Source organism: Otolemur garnettii, unplaced genomic scaffold, assembly GCF_000181295.1.
Source record: "Otolemur garnettii isolate 467f Iridium unplaced genomic scaffold, OtoGar3 scaffold00164, whole genome shotgun sequence".
NCBI classification, from domain to species: Eukaryota; Metazoa; Chordata; class Mammalia; order Primates; family Galagidae; genus Otolemur; species Otolemur garnettii.
In genome coordinates this window covers 374,398-390,093 of record NW_003852559.1, presented here as the reverse complement: position 1 = coordinate 390,093, position 15,696 = coordinate 374,398, and the positions used below count along the sequence as shown (strand labels likewise).

The 15,696-nt window shown below is 39.0% G+C and overlaps 1 protein-coding gene across 1 annotated transcript in view; it reads right to left on the bottom strand.

Annotated features, from left to right (window-relative positions):
- Positions 1-9,039: 9,039 nt before the first annotated feature.
- TNIP3 (TNFAIP3 interacting protein 3) overlaps positions 9,040-15,696 on the bottom strand; it is a 47,630-nt gene continuing 40,973 nt past the window's right edge. Inside the window, exon 12 of the mRNA XM_023519243.1 lies at positions 9,040-9,071. Coding sequence (XP_023375011.1) covers positions 9,040-9,071 — 32 coding nt within the window. The remainder of the gene's footprint in view (positions 9,072-15,696) is intronic.

Sequence of the window (15,696 nt, the reverse complement as noted above, 5' to 3'; positions counted from 1 at the left end):
GAGTGACTTACAGATATGACTGGGAAGCTGTAGAACAAGGTCAATTTTAAGGGCCCTGGAAGCAATCACTACCTCTGTAGGTTCTGCTGGCTGGAAGTTCAAATTGCAGCAGAAAAGTGTCCCACTGGCCTTGTCTGAATCACATGGTTGTCCCTTTCCTAGGTGAGGGCCTAGGTCATTTTAGATCAAACTGAGGCCAGTGGGGAGAGAGATAAAAATTTTCCTGAAGGATGTTGAGGTGAGTCTGTGGAAACCAAGAAAGCAGCAGGCCTCTCTGAACATTTAATGGAATATTAAACTAGAATAGCATTCCTCAGAGAACAGGAACATCTACTTTTTTTTTTTTTTAATCATTCTTTGAGTTTGCACATAAAATACAAACCTAAAATCAATAAGAAAATATATTACCCAATAATTGAGCCTAAAACATGTAATTGACAAAGGGTTCAGGATATTCAATTCTAAGATTGAATTATTAATAAGAAGAATTCCCATTTATAAATGAAGAAGTTAATGTATCTGCAACCCAAGTTTTAACCCCGGGCTCAAATAGATAGAAAATTTTATATTTTATATATAATATTTAGAAATATTATGATTTTATTCACAAGTATCTGTTGGGAGAGAATTGCAGTGACTGCCTGAGCTCTGGATTATATCTGCAAAAGTAATTTTGTGGTGACCATATTTAGAAGAAAGAGATAATGTCTCTTTTTGGAATAAATGGTAGACAGGTTAACTGTCCATTATAATAAAGATAATACCTCATTCTAGAGCAAAGTTCAGGTAGGCTTACTGGTCACTATAGAAGATGAGGGTTCTCTAAACTCAGGGTTGCTTTCCTGTAGTGCACCCTACTGCTCGTGCAGGTGTCACCTGCCCCCCTTCACTCATCCTGCGGGAATTAGGGCTCAGACAACTGGCACAAGAAAATGTTAACAGTGTGGTTAATGCTGTTGCTGTGAGTAATGAAGTCTTCTGCCTCTGACTCGGGAGTCTCCTGTCTTCTGCCAACATTCACGAAACTGTGGTAAGCTGACTCGTTATCTGCAAGTAGGATAAAATCTCAGGCCTTTTACAGTTCTTTGTCATATCTTTTTGGCCTTTTTAATGCTGACCTTTTTCTTTATAGATAGACAAACCGAAGGATTTATTGCGTCCTTGCCATGTACTATTACACATACAGCTTTTTATGTGTATTTTGTAATTGAACCTTAAGTAGCCCCATAAATTAATAATTATTGTCTTCATTTTAAACTTTGGAAAACTTGGAAAACATTGAAGCCATCAGAATTCATTTCAGGGAGTCTGATTTTGGTGATTGAATACCCTGGTCAGTCCTCAAGGACACATTGAAAAATAAGTAATGACCGTTAGCAGCCATATTTATGACAAGGGGGGCGGTTCTTGTTGCTGCTGAGGGGAGGGAAAGAGTGGGAAGTTAAAGAAAAGATCAGAGAAGTCAAAGATTGGGCACGAAATGGAGACAGGCAGAAAAGAATGTAAAAATAAAAATAACAAAATGATGGATTTGTGGTAGAGGGGAAGGCAGGCACACAAATTCTGTTTTAGATAGGAAATTTCAGTGGAATGGTATGAATGCAATCCCTCCTCATGTGTCCACAAACCCTCAGGACAGACTGTACAAACCATGAGAACATCATTGTAAGGATTGGATTACTTGTGGAACCTAAAAGGTTCTGATTTTTCTATCCAAGTTTACATCCAGATTGCCATGAGGTTTTGGTGACAGGGTCAAACAGAGAAAGCCAAGCTATGGCTCAGGGGCTGGATTGCTCCAGCTCATGTCTGGAACAATAACTCAAGGAAAGCCTGAAGTTCACAGAAGTTAAATGTTTTGCTCCAACTCCCAGACTGCCTTAGGGTGCTGCATGTCGGAGATATAATTATAAATGAGGCTTCTGCTCTACTCGGAGCAAGTAGATGAACAAGTGAAACAGACGTGAAAATGGGATAGTTGATAAAAGAACGTTAGTAGTATAAGGAAGCTGGCGTGGTTGGTAGCATAGAAGCGGAGACTTCGCCGCCGTGGGGGGACTTCTCTGTGGAAAGGTCTGTGTTATGCTGGGAAGATCTCGTACTATTGTTGGCAGGGGATGTGCTGGAAAGAGCTGTAGGTTGTAGACTGTCTGGAGTTAATCCCTTATTCTACAGACCACTGGTTTTCAAACTTTTTAAAATAAGGCCCCTTTCTGTCAAATAAACTCTTAAAGGGAGCTCTAATGTACACAGCAGACGAAAGTGATGGGTCTTTTTGTGAATTAGGTAGCAGACCTGGGCCCTGAGCACTTCACTCTCCAGCGCCCCTCGTGGTGACTCTTAGGACTTCCTGTCACACATGTCTGTAAAACACGGGCGCCTCTGCCAGTTTTCCTGGATTGCCCAAGGGTGGAACATAAACTATTTGAACCATGACTTGAATTTTGCCCTTTCCATTTCTCTCCTCTGCTGTTCTTTGTAAGTATATGGAATCTGTATAAGGATTTAATTTTTTCATCGTCATGACTAATATCCTCACACTATCCTGTTAAAAGGCCAAAGCAAATGCAAAGAGTCTTAATTATAGTTGATCATGTTCTTCGGTGTATACTATGATACACACCAATCCCTGCAGGGCTTTTACTGCACACACAAGTTGTACGAGGGATGCTTGAGAATTGAATTTGGGTGCCGTGGCTGGGGCAGCTCAGTATGCAGCTGGAAGGGTACCGAGATGAGCCACAAAACTGAACTCATTCAGAAGTAGAAGATCAGGGCCCAGGGCTTCTAGAACAGTGTGAGCCATTCCTGGGGGGAATAGCAAGGGTGTGAAGCGTGTGTACTGCAGCTGTGGCCCAGGCGAAGGTGCTGCAGGAGTGGATCAGTGCCCTGGGGAAGACCTTGGAGAGTAATAGAGGGTTGGAGAGGAGTGGGGATGGCAGAGGGCAGAGGGCTGCTATCTCAGAGGCTTTGGCTTTAGGGGCCAGATGAATGGCAATGCTATAAATGAAGATAGGGAATAGGCAGAGCGGGTTTAGTGGGAAAGATTCCATCAGTTCTGTTTGGGACACTCTGAGCTCTCTATCAGGAATCAGGAGAGAGGTCTGGCTTATGATACAGGAATCTGGAGAGCATTTTGGAATTATACCATTTATATCTATTCTAATGTCCATCTTGCCTTTTTGAATCTCTAAGGACCTAAAGGCGGTATGAAGACAGCATGAAAAAACAAAGTTGGAAGGAAAAGACATGTGGTTTTTGTCTAAAGAATTCAGGAGAGGTCAGGGTCCTAGGGGACATAGGTCTTTCCTCTTAGGAATAGGAGGAAAGAACCTCTACAATTTAAACAGGATCAAGGGAGGAGAGAAGAGTTCATTCTCATTCTGTACATGCCAGATCTTGCCCAATTTTGTAATACCTTGAAAAAAAGGCAGAGTGTCTCCAGCCTAGGGCAGACTCTGACATCTCACACATGCAGTCCCTCAGCCTCCCATCCCAGAGCAGGGGACACAGCACTGAAGGAGGTACACACACACAGGAGGTGACACACCAACCAGTTTAACCAGCACCAGTGCCTCTCACCACATTCTCCAGAACACTATTGGGTCAGTATTTTGCTTCTGCTAATGATCCTGACGACCACATCTTCATTCTCAAGCCCCACCGTTCTCTCGAGACGCTGCCTGAGCTTTCTGTTCTCTTTCTTGTATATATACTTACAAACCCGATTTTAGGGGAGGACATTAAGAAAGAGATTTTTTCTTTTGATTCCTTTTTCTATTTTTCTTCTGCTTCAACTGAGCCTGCCCAGGCATCTGCAGAGGACCTCTGAGTGGAAGCAAGTCTACTCTTGCCAGCTCCACATGTGTCAGTGTGGACCATTGTGGTTGTCATCTGATGGCTGCAGACGAGGAAACAGTTCCGCCCCCAGACGTATACATGGACTCTAAAGACCACTCAGGCATACTTGCAACAGTACAGAGCAGACTCAGGAAAATCTGTCAGTAAGATGGATCTTCCCAGCAAGTTAATCCTCAGTAAGAAGTTAAGCACATTGGGAAGTCCTCAGAGTTGGGTTTACTTTACTCAAACATTATGTCATCACCCTCATTGATTGTGCTCATCCTGCCACAAAGGAAAAGGAATAAAGTGGAAGGAGAGTAGAGAGGAATTAGTTTAACTTCTGAGTGCAGTACCCAGAGCAGAGAAAGTCAAGTCGCACGCTCCCACAAACATTAATAAGTTCCTCATATTACTCAGAAATTACTGGCAAAGTCAATTTGTTCTAGATCTCAACATTCTCACTTCCTGTAGAAAGCTTAGAATGGAGCATATCCATGTTCTTGGGGATGTATAATCCATACCAGGGGATTTGAGACAAAATGAGAACAAATGGTTTTGTCATGCAAATTTTCCAATTTGAATAATCCTACTCCATAATAAATGTAGAAACTAGAGACACCTGGTGTTGGCTGCAGGAGTGGGGAGGTAGAGGCAGAGTATATGCATGCTGTGGATGTATGTGGGTTATTAAAGTGCGTGTGGCGAGTGTGCGTGTGTGTGCTGACACGAGTTTCCTTCCTTTTTCCTTTTTAGTCTTTTTCTCTCCTTCCTTCCACTCGCTTTCTTTCTTTTTCTTTTTGAGACAGAGTCTTACTCTATTGCCCTGGCTAGACTGCCATTAGGCTATCCTGGCTCATAGTAACCTCAAAACTCCTGGCCTCAAGTGATCCTTCTGCCTCAGCCTCCTGAGTATTTGGGACCATAGGTGCCTTCCATAATGCCTGGCTGATTTTTTCAATTTTCAGGAGAGGCAGGGTCACATTCTTGCTGAGGCTGATCTCAAACTGCTGAGCTCAAGGATGTACCTGCCTCAGCTTCCCAGGGTGGTAGGATTATAGGCATGAGCCACTGCTCCTGGCCAGAAGTTTCCTTTTCTATAGAGCACAAAGACAGGGAATATAACTGTTCCCGGTAACATCCTTCTCCGTTGGAGCAAAAGACTCATGAAAGTAAAGAGGTAGATATATAAGAAAATAGACAAAATAAATAATTTCTAAAATTATTGAAAAGTAGGAATTACAGCAGCTATTTTCTTCTCTTTTGAGCTTAAGCAAATTGAGCCAGAGAAAGAAGGATCATTGTGTGGTTCCAGCAGCAGTGAAATAGATTTTATCTCTCTTTAGGATTTCCTATCTTTGGGATCTCCAGGGAGATGGGAAGAAAAATGACAGATAAAAAGCAAAAGAGCAAAGGGAACTTTAAGTTGGGTCCAAGATTCAACCAAGAACAGTGTAGAGAGGGAGAGGCCGGGTGAGTTGTTGTGTGCTCTCTAGACATTTTTAGAAATAAGTGGGTATTTGGATAACAATTGTTAAATTGTTATTGAACTGGGAGATCATATGTAGTTTGGATTTTATTTTATTAAGTGACTGGGTCACATGAAATGTTCTGATAGATGAAAGCAGCCATCCAGGTCCATATTTATATTATTTAATACACTATAACATTGAATGTATATTTTCTTTTGCCATGCAGTAGCCTAAATGAAATAATGCTTTTCTTGACTCGGGAGGTAACTTAAAAATTCCATACAACATAAAGAATTTTCTCTTATCAAAATATTTTCTCCTAAGAAGTATGCTTCCATAATGCAACTTGCTGATAACACACACACACACTCACAAACCATAAAAACAAGTAGAACTTGCTGGAGTAATCTAGAAAACAGAATTGTAGCACACCAAAAACTTGATGGCCGTGGTTCAGAGGGTTTTGAATCTTGGCTCAGTCATTTACTTGCCATGAGACCCTGGGAATCCGTAATCTGGGGATCATTATACCTCTCTTGTTGGGTCAGACAGCTCAGTAAATAGACTAAGGAAAATCTTCTAAAAGTCAGTCCATGTTCAATCATATTAGCAATTTAGTCCAAAATATTCTTTTTGTTGGTGGGGAAAATAGAGTCTAAAGCAAAATAAAATAATGGTGGAGAGGAACCTAACTCCCAGACACGCTCCCCCAAAGGATTTCACTTAATCACACCACAACCAAATCAACGTGAATAAAGCAAACTGTCCTTTATCTGGAACTCAAGCAACTAGCACTCTCAAACAACCAACATACAATCCCCCGAGAAAAACATGTTAAAAAAAGTTAAAATCTGGTGCCTGTGCCATAAGTAAACTGGTGCCCACAGCTCCCAATGTGTTCTCTGGAACAGTTTTAAATGTTATTGTGTGTTACCTGGAGTTAAGAAATTACGGTAGTGAAGTTGAAAAGTGTACCGACTGCCATTCAACTAAAATTGTATCATACACTGCATTTCTAATGCTGTTTTATAATACAGGTAAACTGTGTTATAGTAAGTGGTTTGTCTTTGTCTTAATTTGCTTTTAATTAGTATACTTCAATATTATTACCAAGTCAATGTAGAGTTTACGGTATGATATTGACATTGGATTTTTCTTATCCTCCCTGCCTTCTAGGTCTTAGGAATTTAACAATGAAGTCACAGACCCGAGGCAAGCAGAAGCCACAGAGAGACAGGTATTAGAGGGCAGAAAAGCTTCCCATACAATGGAAGGGGGGGCAGGGCTTGTTGGGCTGCTTGGATATTTGGGGCTTTTATCCCTTGTTGGCCCACCCAAAGCTAGCTGGCAAACACTGATTGGGTCTTTCAAACCCACCTAACTTAAATTGATTGTTTTTTTAAACCTTAAAGGACTGGCCTCTGTTGATTGGCCCGCTGTTCCCCCATGTGCACTTTTTTTGCCCGATCCCGGGGGGGGGGGTGTCTCTCCCCCTGGCATGCCCTGCCCAGCAATATAGCCAGTGACCAATGGCTACACAGGTCAGCCTGGAGGAGTCCCTCCCCCTTCTTTTCCCGTCTGTTTCCCAATCCCTGGGTAAAGCCTTCTGGTTTCTATCAGTCTGGTATAGTATGGGGTGTCGCGTTAGGTAAGCACCTGGAAACTACATTTATCTGGAATCTACCAATTCCCATGGGTGCTGAAGAATGGGCAGATTACTGTTCTTTCTCTTCATGTGATACCTTCAAGTCAAAGATAAAATTCTCTGTGATCACCCAAACCCTAAAATATGCCTTGTTTTACATTTCCTAAGAGCAGACCATGTGACTTCCTCTCCTTTCAAAGGGACACAGCTATTCCTCATACAATTTCCACGCCACAGTGGAGGGTGTAATGAGGTGAGGCAGAGACGTCCCCAAACAAGTGGTTCTGGGAGAGAAACAGGAGGGACCAGCTGACTCTCAGGCCAGGGTTGTGAAATGTCTTCAGGCAAGGGCAGGTGCACTCTAGCAAGGGGGCCTCTTTGCACGTTTGTAGACCTCACTGGGAGTGACAATTAAATTAGGTCTCACTTGGATTTTCTCCCATTACATTAGCACTTACATAATCCTGCCAATGTTCGGCAACTTGTGAATCTGTAATCTGATGACTTCAGATAACACTTAGATCATGTTTTACTGCTGCTGAATAAACCTATAATTGTCTTATTAAGGGGTTCTGTTTTCATTCTGGTGGGCATACTTCAGTTGGCAAGTTTATTTCACCTGTAGAAATTCATACTACAGTGACTTTTCCTCTAATCTGAGGAAATGGAAATTTAAAAATGTAGCAAATATTTCCAGGCTGTTGACTTGTTAACTGTATTGCTTTTCTGATTCATTTATAATGATTTATCTCTTTGGTAAATAATAGCAAAAACAAAGCTATAAAAAACTAATATATGAGAAGGAAAATTAAGAATTATATGCCAGAGTAGCCAAAGGCTGAAGTTGAAAATATTTATATTTCTAAGACTCTTTCACCTTCCCATTACACAAAGCTTCAAGTATATCCACAAATTGAAACAAAAACAGCTTGAGCTGGAATTAAGCAGCATAAAGTTAGGAAGTTAAAGCTAGATAGCTTCAGCGGGGTGTCCGGATTGTTCTATTTGCCTGGATAGTTAGCTGATGCTTCTGGATTTATTTGGGTACTTCTAGAAGTACATATATCCATAGATGTCATGCTCCTGTTTTATATACACTCACAAAGTAGAACTCAAATTAGTCTTAGGAAGGCTTTTTATTAAATGGATGAATTAATACTATTATACTAAATATGCTTAATCTGTAGACATCAGTCATGCCATTGTATAATATAATTGCAATAAAATTTGGATACACTCTATTTCCTTTTTAATTGGGTTGAGAAGTCAGTTATGTTTTTCATTATTAATTCAAATCCATGGGGAAGAAAAACACAGACGTAACCATAGATCCATGTATCTCTGAACTAATTCTGTAAGTCTATGAGAGCACAGCAATGCTATCCCCAGCCTGTTAGGACTTTATCTTTCATAATCTATTCCACCTAAAAATGAAGTAGGCTTAACAATTTCTCATAATCTTAAGGAAATGATCTGGGTAAAGAACAATTTCCAGTTTACTGTTTTATTCCGATTGATCCTCTCATGTAACATACACAAGTATATATAGCCCTTCAATTCTACTTTTAGATTTGCTGAGGCCAGAAGTGATGAACGTAGTATCTAGTCAAAATGGCTAAAGAAGTAAGCCCCTCTGAAAAAAAATGGGAGCTATGTTAAAATTTTACAACTTTAGAAACTTTCGTAACTTTTCCCATGAAGTATATATATTCAATATATATATATCTCAATCAACGTATAATATTGCTGCTCCGAAAATGAAGTTGCTGAAGTCATGGAGTCAGTCCTGTACACCCAACAGGAATATACTGAGGAGAGTGGCAAGGAGTGGCACCTAAGCCCTCTGCCAAATCTCATTTCGAGGAAACTGGAAGTTGTGTTTGGTTGTATCCTAACTGGTTCCTCAGACTTCATCCGGATTTTAGCTGTCGGAAGCCTTTTCCTCCATCCATGCCAAAGGGAAACATCAGGCACAAATGACAGAGCAGATGATGTGAGCTTGCGGCAGAAATGAGCCCCAGTAAAAAGAGGGCCCTCAGCCAAGCGCCCCATGGCCCGCTGTCCCCTCTGTCGTAGTAGCTTCTACGGATGGCTTTTCTTTTCTGAGGAGAAACCTATTAAAAACAGCAGAAAAATGTTTCAGATTAAAAATTAACATTTCATTTCTCTTCTTCTGGCTTAGGGCTAACATAAACTTTGAGGCTGGCAAAAAAAAGGTATTTTATTCATGAGCTCCCTACAAGTTTACACTGAGAAATCAAGAGGCAGGAGATGGAGGGTTATTATTTTAAGCACTGACATATGCTTACCATTTTGTGAAATCAGTTGTGGCCTCGTTCTAATCATGCTTGAAGAGGAATGTTCTATACTAATTCTTGTTCTTCCTGGCATTTCAGTGGCTTGGACATTTGCTTATGAAAGTAAGTCATATATTTTGCTGTTGGGTACAGTGCTTGGCCCAGAGAAAGATAACTTACCAAATGAACTATTTTTAAGAAGATGATACTGGGCATATTATTGTCAAAGCCTAGAAAAGATCGTCTGTGATCTTAAGATGTGTTAGTGTACTGTGAAGACCAATATGAAAAAATTTGGAATATTTTAGTGGGACTAGGCTAGAATGCATAAATGAGTACCACAGTGGTTTAGTTATGGCAACAGGATAATTAACTATAGAAATGCCAGGAAAGAAAGTGTTATTCATGATAAGTTAAAAATATGTTGAAAGTTGTATACTTTCTAATCTGCATTTGGTATACCAAAGACATGCTAAACTAATAGTTTGGTAACAAAAGCACAGAGGAAGATAGAAAGTTACTTTTCTAGGCTTAAAAAATATGCTGCTGAGAACTGTGGTCATTACATTAAAAAGACATCTAACGTGTTGAGAACATACAGCTGGACGCAGAAATATCACATATAAGTAAGTCACTGATCTAACCAACCTGAAGTTAAAATTTAATTCATTAATGACACATATCCCCAGTATATTAAACTATTTAAAAAATTAACTCCTTTGTAATTTGTACAATGCTCTTGGGCAGTAGGTATACAGAGTCAAGGGTCATTATCCCCGTGTTGTAGATGGAGAGAGGGTACAGCGCATGAAATAATCCACGGCAGAATGCAAATCTGAACAAAAACGAAGACAGGTCTTAGTGTCTTAAAGGGAAGGCAAAATTTCTCTATAGGTGCAGTGAAGGTGGGAAGAAACTTCTCCCTGAGACTTGGCTCAGTGTAGTTATAATGGCAAGGGCAGAGAAATTCCCCGAGGGAATCATGGGTCTTCATGGTGGTAGAAAGAGTCAGCTTGGCCTTGTTGGTTGGTGAAGACTTGATAATTTTGCCCCTGATTATTTATTAATGTTACATTCTGTGCTTTTGCATTCACCAGAGTGTAGGTTAAACAGCACGATGTGGAAGTGATCTGAATGTGACCCAGGGTCTTTGGTGGCAGAGGCCCTGTCTGTACTCCATGTCAAGGATTGGCTGAACCTGAAGTTCAGTTGGTACTGGCAGGGTGGGGTGAACAGCAGAGTGGGGCAGACCACCCACTGGCTCTGCTCTCTATTTCACTCACCCCTTAGAACGTACATGGTTGGGCATGGTCTATAAGAAAACGTAGGTAAGTGAACGTCCTTCTCATTTGGGATGTAACATTTAATATAGGGCTTGCTTTTTTCCCCTACAGGTTTTAATATCCTATTTCAGAGAATTACTGAAATTTTATTTATGTGGTGGAATTGGGACTAATCTAGACTTACTGCATGCATATGTTTTACGTAGGCTCTATGTTAATTAGAATGTTTAGTATGTTCTCATAAAGTCTAGTTTTAAATAGAAATATATGTACCACTTGTATGTTCATGTATGTATAAACATTTTTTATGCTTTAATATTCTTTCAACTAAATCATCTGGTTGACTACTAAATCGACTTTTATAGCATTATAATAGAGGCAAGAAGGCAATTCTTTTTTAAAAATCTAGAAACAGGAATAAAATTGTCTATCTCTAAATTTTGATTAATCTTCTCTACACTAATGGTAACATAACTAAGAAAGAAGCTGTATTTTAGAAAAGAAAAATATTCTTAATACTTTCCCATCTATATTAAAAATTATACTACAGTAAGTTTCCTGTTTCTTCCATCTCTAGCTCTTACAATTTACAGTGGATTCTTTATTTTTTCATACTGACAGAAAAATAAAAATGAACCTAGCCATTTTGCTAACATAAGTATCTGTGATGCTGACATATAAAGGCAGTTATAAAAAGACAAAGACCAAGAAATAGAGATGTAGTATTGGCTTTCAGGACAGGACCATCAGAATGTATTTGAATAATGTATATGCAAGGCATAATGCTGTTATATTTTACCTAACATATACCTTAGAGTAGTCCATATTATTTAGTGGTTATGATTTGGGCTTTTAGAGTCAGACTGGGCTTGTCGTGCTACAGCCAATAATAAGCTGTATAGATGTGGACAGGTTACATCATCTCTCTATGCCTCAATTTTCACATTTATAACACAGGGACAAGAGCAGTACTCATGCCATAGGGTTGCTATAAAGTTTTGGTGAGATAATAAACATATAAAGTACCTAAAATAGTTTCTGGCATATAGTTACTATTATGAGTTGAATTGTGTCCCCTCAAAAGATGAATTTAAATTCTTAGCCTGGAACTTGTGAATGTGAACTTTCTTGGAAATATGAAATATGAACTTCTTGGAACCCTGTAATCAGATTAAGAAATGGCCACTGTGGACTGGGGTGTTGAACTTATTAGAAGGGGAAAATTTGGACACAAACACAGATACAGAAGGAAGATGGCCACGTGAAGATGGAGATGGAAATCGGAGTTGTGCTGCCACAAGCCCAGAACACTCTTCCCTAGAGGATCTAGAGCAGTGGTTCTCAACCTTCCTAATGCCGTAGCCCTTTAATACAGTTCGTGTGGGTCATGACTCACGGGTTGTGAACTGCTGATCTAGAGGGAGCTCGACCCTGCCAGCACCTTGACTTTGGACTTCTAGCTTCGAGAGCTGCGAAGAAAAAGTTTCTGCTGTTTTAAGCCACCCAGCTTGCGGTATTTTGTTATGGCAGTCCTAGGACGTGAACGCAGTCAGTATTCAGATGATTAGTTATTATTAGATGTTTGCACAGGCCAACTATAATATTTAGGCTTTGATCTTCTATATTGTAAAGAAATAATTATGTTTGCTACCAAAGCAATCTCACAAGCCTTCATCTCATGCCTTTCCAAATATGCAAGAATTGAGCTCAAGTTCATTAGACAAAGTTCAACTCTGTGCCATATGAAAAATTTGGAATGTACAGAAGTGGCTGGCATGCAAGGCAGTCAGCAAACATAGCTTTCTGACATTTCACAAAGGAAGAAACAAACATTTTTTCAAGGTTATATTAACTTTACTATGCCATAATTATTCTAGAAACATGGAAATCATTTTGCATCTCATTCTGATAACAGATGAAACTGTTCTTTGTAAATGGTATGTTTCTAAACAGAAACTGTAACTCGTTAACGTCTGTGGACTTCAATATATGAAAAACATCATTATTTAATGCTTTACAGAGAGAAAGCCAAGTCTCCCAAGTCCCGAAAAACTTTATTTGAAATCTTTAGTTTTTGAAATAAAAGTTGATTTTTAATGCATCTCCAAAGCATTCTAAAATAACCACAGATAATAACAGAGCAAAGGTGAAAATTAGTGAACTGGAAGACTGTTTGATGTGGTACTCAGCACCTACAGCCCTTAGTCCCTGGCCAGGGGCCCCTTCCTTGGGTCCCACACGTCAGAGGACTGTGCTCTGGCCCCACTCCAGCCACATTACTCTTCACAGTATTAACTACCCTTTCTTCTAGAACAAGATCGTGGCACCTAAACACAGCCCCCTCAATTCCCTGCCTGCATGCCCCTGGGCCTGCTTCTAGGACTGTGTGGTCCTCTTCCCAGGCCTGCAGGCTGTCTGAGGAGCACTGTTTGTAGGGTAGTGAGGAGCATATGGATGAAGTTGGGATGTGCCAACTGGATTGTCCCCAAGTCTACACTTAGCTGTCCTGCTAGTCAGAAAGTGGGACAAGAAAGTGGTGGGTTCCTGGCAGGACCTGAACTCAGGTCTCCCTGGGCCACATGTTCTGGCACAGAATTGGTTTTGAATCTGAGCATTCTAAATTCTATTCTGGAAGGTCAGAATAAAATATTCTGTATATTTATCAAGGTAGGAGGATAGAGTATACTTGAACAGCTTCTCAGATTGATTCATTTATACGTATAGCTGTATTATATACATATATATAAATACAAATATACATACAATTTTAATACATTTCTTAAAATGTGTATGAATTTTTTTGGCATCCTGTGTGTGTGTGTGTGTGTGTGTGTGTATAATATACAGCATACAGCTCTCCGTTCATTCCTGCTTGAGACCCCAGAAATGTTAGAGGGTAATCTAGTGGTGTTATTGAAATTTAATCACTCATTACCTATCATACCTTTAAAAATACATGAAGCTACTTCTCTGTACACATTTAATAGAGCTACTATTTCATGGTTAATTGCCATAAGAAGAATAATTATAGTGGAAAATAGTAAGATAAAAATATGTGATACATTTATTGGGGGTCAGAAAAGTGAATTTTTCAGGAGTCATAGGAAATTAACAAAAGTGGACCTGAATGATCTATAAAGCACAACATACTAGTCAATATTAAATTAAATATCCACACTTCTGAAAGGTTCATTTCTTTTTAATAGGAGTGAATATTATAAGTATTTATAGGAAGGATAAAATAGGAATTTTAAGAAATAATTTTATTTATAGATTCTCAGAAATAGAGTTTAATTTTCCTACTTATTTTTTTGATTGGTTGAATTTTCATATTTTCAGCTCAAAATATGGTATATTGATTAGTAGCATATTCTTGATAGTGGATAAGTATATTAGGTATATAGTAAAATAATATCTACTCTTGTAACAAAAATATTCATAAAATCAAAAGATTTTAACCCTATGATTCCCTATTGATCAATACCACAACATTATTTTATCGGAATTCTGAGCCATTTAGTTAATTAAATCTACAGATCAAAAGGAATTTTCCAATTAAATGAACCAAAAAACAACAAGAATCACTACTGAAATTATATGATGGCACATGAGTCATTTGTGACGAGGGTGGTTTCAGAACTCTTGCCAGTTCATAGGGGACCTGGCTTGAGCTATGAAATAACATCAGCTGTGAAAGCTAAAAAAAGAGCAATGGGAATCCCATATGGGCAGATTTCTGAGTAAGGGATTCCTTTGGTGGTTCCCCTCTTCCTTAGTATAGATAAGTCGCAGGGCTGTGTTGGAGTTTAAAGGACGGGTTTCAAATGGCAATGTACCCCTGTCTGGTTCCACCAGGCCTGCCCATGCACACATTGGTTCATAATGTATCAACTACCCATTTACTCTTACATAGTACCATCATTTACTTGAAACATTCTAAATGTCAAATAAGCAGCCTAAATAATATATGCTGTGGGTTCACAGGAAGACGAGATTATTGAGGGTTAGCCACTAGTCACTTTATATGCAAATCAGAACCCTAGTCTCACCTTTATATCTACAGTTTAAGAAAATGTTAATATAGTGGGAGGAGCAGGTTTTCAAAGGCATTATAGGATATGATTGAAAGCAGAGGTTTTAGAATCCTGTATACCAAGGAATCTAATCCCAGTGCTACTCCTTACTATGTGATTTAGATACATTACTTCAATTCTCCAAACCTCAGTTTCCTCATGTGTAAAACTGTTTAAAATAAAACCTATTTTATAGCATTGCTGTGAAGATTCAAATAAGTAATTTTTAAAAAATGCGTAGGTGGGTACATCATGGAACTTTATTTTTTATTATAGTTTTATATCTAAAGACACTGTTACACAATTGTTTATACATCACAAAGTTAATTATATTTTTCCTAAGTAGACAAAAATCAGTAGGGCTCATACACTGACTACAAAATTTAATTTTTGCATATTATAGTTTCTGAATGTCATCACAACACATCTTTATTTTACATGATTATTAGCTTCTTTAATATTGATCCAGGAAGAATCCAAAAGTGGTATACAAATTCTCTACTAAGTAATTGTATTTTCTAGTGATTAAACTCCAACTCGAGGAGAAAATATCTTTAATATTCATGCCAGACCAATATAAAATGGAAAATTGTAATTGGGTGGCAATTCAGCTATTATACAACAACGGATTTCAAAACACAGACCTTATGTAACAATTATTCTGGAACAGCATGCCTTCTCTATGAAAGCTCTCCCTTATGGCTAGAACCCAAGAACTTAACTAACACCACTGTTTACATTTGTAGTAGAAGACAAAGAAAAAAAGGAAGTCCTGTAGTTTTCTTGTTAATCCCTGGACATTATATTATAGAGTTCCCACTTTTTATATCTCTTCTCTATGATGTTACAGTAAAGTATGGCCTTTAACACTCCCAGTGCTCCTGTGTACAGCTGTTCAGGTTGTGTACTGCACAAGTCTAGGAGACTCCATTCATATGAATGACGATGACAAGCCCAGCAGAACTTGTGACATTCACAACCTGAAAAACTACACATGGTATCCCGTGCTCCTTAATTTTACTCCACAATAGACTCCCTGAATTAAAAACTAGAATTCAAGATCTCAGCTCTAAACTCAATGGCCTG